This window comes from Petromyzon marinus, chromosome 11, assembly GCF_048934315.1.
Source record: "Petromyzon marinus isolate PM22_M1 ecotype Great Lakes invasive population chromosome 11, UKy_Petmar_22M1.pri1.0, whole genome shotgun sequence".
In the NCBI taxonomy this organism is placed as follows: Eukaryota; Metazoa; Chordata; class Hyperoartia; order Petromyzontiformes; family Petromyzontidae; genus Petromyzon; species Petromyzon marinus.
In genome coordinates, this window is record NC_133677.1 from 10244936 (window position 1) to 10251042 (window position 6107).

The window sequence follows — 6107 nt, forward strand, 5'->3', positions numbered from 1 at the left end:
GATATCTCCAATTCGTTATATTATTTATTCTCTTGTCAGATGTTTCTCAAGCGCGATGGCATGTGTCTGATGGAGGAGGGGGGCCATGTGAAAAACCCCACAATTCCTTGCGCTCGCATCTTTGCCATGCACGTGCAGCAGCTGGAGATCGGTGCCTTCACCATGGCTAGCGGCCTGTACAAGTGGAGCAAAATCAGGCAAGTGGGGATTAATTAGCTTGCCCTGTGGTCATTTACCTCATAATTACATAAACAAATGTCGTGGTGATTGTAGTGTTATTTTTAGAAAAGCATGTAAAGGTGCAACCTTTCCCACGCAGTACTGGTGGAAGGGCCTGACCACGGATAACCCCAGATATTAGGAAAATTTGCCAAATAACTCCATGTATCCCTGGTCCTGACCGTGGATAATTAAAATATTTTTTTATTATTAATTCTGCTAAACCGTGGTCTGGACCCCAGATATTTGGAAGAACCTATATTTTGCCGACCCCCAATAAACAATTCACATATAGTCAGGTCACGGATAAACGGAGTTTGACCGTTTTTTTATGACAGCATTGCTTGTGTGTACACTGTGCCGTGTTTTTGTGTGTGTGTGCGCAGATCAATTTCAGAGACGGTGAGTGGGATTCGCATCCTTCAGGAGAGCCCTTATCCGTTTCGGCATGAGTATGAGCTGCAGGCTTGGCTCAGGGAAAGGATTGTCTATTTTGGCCTCGCTGACATACAGGCTCTGGCATCGGAGAACTCGACAAACTTCCAGCCTCTGCACGGAGACAGGGGCATTCACAAGATCAAAGAGGCATTCCTTCGTATAACAACTTGAGCCTCGGAGCTCGATCAATGTTACCCCCCCCCTCCTCCTCCTCCCCCCCCCCAAAAAAAATACACCAACCCGGTGCGTTTGCTTGCACCGCACCTTCCAAAGGAAGCACCCGAAGCAGCAGTGAGTAAAGGATGTTGATGTTATCGAAAAAGCGTGTTTGTGCAAGGTCCAGACCGACAGCCAGTGCTCTGATGAGAATGATGTAAAGTTTTACTGTGCGTGCCCGCACATGAGCGTTATCAAATCAAAGGGCAACGGCAATGGAAGAGAAGGTTTGACACAGTTGTGTAATATAATCAATTAGGTACACAGTAGTGCTATCAAAATAAATAAAGGGATGAAAGCAATATTTTCCCTTTCATAATTATATTTTGTCTTTAAAAAAAAAACACACACATTAAGGATAGGCATTTAAAAGCCAAAAAAACGAAAGATACAGTATATGTGTTTATAAGTATTGACTTTAATCATGCACATTATGGTTATTTTTCAGAATTTGTTGGTTCCACGTCTGGTTTTATCGGGATTGGTTCATGTCATCTGCTACATTAAACCACTCAATTCCCAAAATACGATACTCGAACAGCTATGAACACAAGTGTTTGTAACCATATTATGTAAACACAACCAAATTAGATTAAAGTATAATCAAAGGTTGCATGCACACTGAGCTATTAACAGTATATAAAGCATGATGTGAACAACTTTGGCTTTAATTTGTCAAATATATAAAATTGTGACCAAACCTACCTGGAGAACACAAGTGGATCTATATTTGCATCTATATTATCACACCTCTCGTTCTCACACGTTTAAAAAAAAAACATTTAAATTGCGAACTCTTCTGAATTAAGTGAAAGCATTCACTAAATTAAATCTCCGTAGGTGTTATCCTCCATTGTGGTTGTACATTATAATGTAGCTGTAAGTTAATTATGAACACCGAACATTGGCGACATGTGTATTGTTTTTGTATTACCTCTCTGGCCACTCTTGTTAACGTCTGTATACAGGCCGTTCGGCTATCGCATACAAAGTAAGACCAACTGAAGTTCTGTCATCCAGTTATTGGTAACTGCATATTCCTTGCAATTATATCAATTATTACAAAGTCAGCGTCTCAGGATCGCCTACACTTTGGCTGTTTCAGTCACGCGGTCACGTTGTCGTCGATGCCACTTATTTTGTAAGTGAATCCCAAACAGTGAAATAACACCGCATGTATTTGAACCATTGTTGCCACATGTACAGAATCAGTGTCAACAAAAGTGTGCTTTAAATAGTATACCAAGAGCTGTGGGGGTTTTATAATGAGCATGCTGCTCCCATTTGAAATGTACGGGATTTACTTGTTGTGTGGGAAGAGATGATATTTTGTGTTCACACAGTTACGTGCACTGCAGTAGCTCGAGTGTTGGTGCCAAAACACAAACACCACGTGGGTCCAATGGGTTTCAAATATAAACTGAAAATAAGATAAACATGTTGCTGTAATTATATGCCGAATTAAAATGTGTAAATAATAGCTTGTGTAAATTGATAAATAGGCATCAATCAAAGCACCCTGTACGCCCCACATGAAGGCCACTTAATGAATTACAATTGATGGGAAATCGTGGTTACAACTGTAATTGAATCGTAATGTTAAAAAAAAAACTGGACCGACCTGTGGATAATTATTTGGGGGCACATTGTTGCAGTGCTCTTTGCACTCCTAATGGGAGAAATAGGCTCATTGTTAACAGCTTGGCGTGCTCCAATACAACCCTATGCCAACAAATGGCTGTTATAACATCCAGTTTTGTGACCCCTACCCTTACAAGTGATTCTTATATACAATACACATTGCGAGTATCCATTACATATGGTCATTTGTGGTGGTCCCACTGCAACGAAGTATTGTATCTCTCGTACAGAGGCTGCTACAGGAATAGTTCTCTCGTGTCTGGTGTTTTTGAAAGCCAATGAATATCAAGACAACCGCTCACGCTGCTCCATTTTTGGGAGTTGTATACCTTGTAAGTGCGTATTATGAAACGTAATGCAGTAATTGGCTGTTTTAGAGGGTGGGTTATACTTGCTTTGGTAAGTACGTACTGTGTTGGAATGGTTATAAATGTTGTATTAGCCTATTTTTTGTACTGTATCTGTATTTCTGACCGGTTTATGAATCCTGAAGTTGAAGCAAAGGCATTACATTGCTGTACTGTATGACTTTGTTCTGACTGCAGTATTGCATTGCATCTGATATTTGTGCTTTATTGATGGGTTGGCTTGTTTTGTAATTAAATTGCATTTCTTAAAAAAAATACACACTACTGCAAGTTTCTGTGTTTGGTAATTTGTGCGCGGAAGGCATGGGGAAATTACTATTTACTTTTTGACACCCTTTAAATCAGAATTGATGGTGTTACTTATTATGAAATAATTGCATCGTTACAATTGAGTTACTGTCTAATTGAGGAATACATGGCTTGAAGGACATTCAGGTCATAGTAAATTGCTGTAGGTAAGCTAATGCAGTATATTATGTACTGAAGTTGTAAACACAATTGGTGTGTACTGTTAAATCCAAATTTTAATTGTAGTGTACAGTACTTATAAAAACCCTACACGTGTGACATAATATACAGTTTATGTGCCATGTGGTTACCATGAAATACCACCATGGCGTGACATTGACAACCCCAATAATGAGTTATTCTCGGTGCATAGGCCGGACTGTGGGTTTATCATTAGTGGTGCACATTGTTGGTGATGGCCTAACGCAGTGCAGGTCTTGCTCTCGAGTAAACTCCATTGCATTGATAAAATGGAAGTGGGATGTTTGGTTTGGGTGTAATCATGGTCGTTGCCCCCTTCTGGCTTTCTATAAAAGGTAAAGAAAATGTCCCTTGATTGACAATATAGGTGCTGTGGGGTTTTATCGCGTCAATATATATGTTGGAGAGGAAACCCACAACATTTACACCGGTGTGCCGAACTAGTAACTAATTGGCATGTTTTGTTTACATGACAAGCCTTACTAATAGGCTGTGTCCGGTGGTGGCGGATTTAAGAACACGTGTGTATTCACGCGATCTCACCCAAAAAAAACTTTTGTGGATAATATAGGTCGCGAAATTCAACATGTTAATATGTCCCTTAATTGTCTAGAATGACATAATGCCAAGATTATGGCGATGAAGAGGCACAACGTTAATATAGTTTTGTTGTTACGAGCTTTTCACAAGAACATATCTCTGGAGCATAGCCAGTGACATGCGAGACCTGGACTTTTTTTCATGACTCGGTGTGTCACCACGGTGAGGGTACCAATTCTCACAATTTCAGAGTCCGTGAGAATTGGTATGGTGCAGCACTTTAGGAAACCACTCGCCGCCACTTCTCTCCGGAGCTATTAGAATGGGACGCGAGTCGGAGAAGAGTCGTACTCAACTTCAGCTTAAGGGGGCGAGGTGTTTAAGGGAAGGGGCGAGGTGTTTAAGGGAAGTGGCTTAAATAGTCACTGCAGTCTTTGTAGGATGTGATAAGTCGAGTATTGAAGGGCAACTCGACTACCAGCTGTTAAAATATTGGTGCAGCTTGTAGGTAAGACAACATAAGTGTTTTGGCTCCAGCTATTCATGAGTGGTCAAACAAGATATAACAAGACCGGTTTTAATGTCATGTCAGCCTTGGGAATATCTTGAGGCACACAAGCTGCTTTTGAAATGCATATTTACGGTAAGAGTCAAGATACATAATTGCAAAATGAAGTCATAGGCCGTGTGTGATAAGTGTGACTTTGCAAAATGTTAACGTGCAATTTCTAAAATTCTTGACGGTTTAATTAGATGTCATAAAATATATCAACAATATTACGTGCATATATTCCCACAGGAAATGTAATAATGCATATATATGGGGTGGAAGCTTGTTATTTTGCAAGGTGAAGTTCTCTGCCACTTAATTTGCCACATCAGCAAATGTCCATGAATTACAGCACTCTATTTTGTATGCCTTCTGTTGCGTTATTGTATTCTGAAAATTGCACAAGCACCAGCAATTAAGTTAATATAAAGGAACCCCACATTCTGTATTTACATGTGTCCCACAACGGACTTGGTATACCTCAAGAGCATTTTTGATGGGAACTTTGCAGGCTCACATGATACTTGAAAGGCTTATATAACACGCTTGCCAAATATGCATCTTGTTCAGGAATCAAACCCACGTCACTGCGTTTATAGGGGTGTGCACATATGCATACATATTGTACATATTCAATACCATACATCCATATAAATACAGTACACTCGATTATCCACGCTAATGGCGGATAATCCAAAAATATGAATTTTCTGAGGATCTCTGTGCCAAAAATCACTAGGTATAAATTATATTTAAGTGAAGAAAATTGAGTTTATTAATGAACAAAACAAAATTGTAATTTTTTTTATTGATCTTGTTTTAATTACAAAAGTCCATACAAAACACACACTCACTTAAACATGTTTGAAAATTACACATAGTATCTAGTTTCTTATTTAAAGTAAAAACAAACACGCTTCCATTTCTCTGCCATCGCAGTTTCCTCAATTAAAGCTCACAAACTAAATTATCGGATAAACCACTCAAAATGAAGCACAACTACAATTTTGATTGTAACTATTTCAATTTATAACGATTAATAACTCTCGACACCGGTCGATGCACATGCTCAGTGATGACACTTTCCTGCTCCCGTGCAGAAGATGAGGCCCACTAAGTGAACAGCAGCAGTGCCACGCCACGCCAATCAACATCAATCAAACTCCGCCCACTGTTGGAAAGGTATGCGACTACTGTACTGAAGTGGCGATCACGTGAATTTCGGATTGATCGGAGCACATTTTTCGGTTGAAGCACGTGACTTGTAATACATATTTTCGAGAATATTATTGGGTCTTTCGGTAAAGTCACGTAGATAGGTTCAAAGAAAATTACCAAAAAACTACGAAGTTTCGATCGCAACACAAGCGGTCGTCTTCAGGAAAAGGGGGGATAGCGTCCAAGGCAAACTGTTTATAAGGGTTTGAAATGGGCGTAGCCCAAATGTCAGCAACCAATGATAATGTAAGTGGTGGACAGCCAATCCGACGGTAGTTAGTTTTACACCAATCAAAGGGCTGCCAGGTGAAAATTAGCATGTTAAAGAGAGATTAGCTGTTAATGGAAGATCGTAGAGCCGTAACCAAGGGGTCGGCGTGCGAAGTGACTGTGAAAGCGCAAGTTTGAAATGGGCGTAAAGCACAACT

General features: G+C 39.9%; 1 protein-coding gene across 2 annotated transcripts in view; it reads left to right on the forward strand.

The window, feature by feature from the left end:
- KNDC1 (kinase non-catalytic C-lobe domain containing 1) overlaps positions 1 to 3146 on the forward strand; it is a 107990-nt gene extending 104844 nt beyond the window's left edge. For both annotated transcript variants that reach the window (XM_032952052.2, XM_076066366.1), the window contains exons 31-32: positions 40 to 197; positions 606 to 3146. In XM_032952052.2, coding sequence (XP_032807943.2) covers positions 40 to 197; positions 606 to 828 — 381 coding nt within the window. In that variant the 3' untranslated portion in view covers positions 829 to 3146. The remainder of the gene's footprint in view (positions 1 to 39; positions 198 to 605) is intronic.
- The last annotated feature ends 2961 nt before the right edge of the window (positions 3147 to 6107 follow it).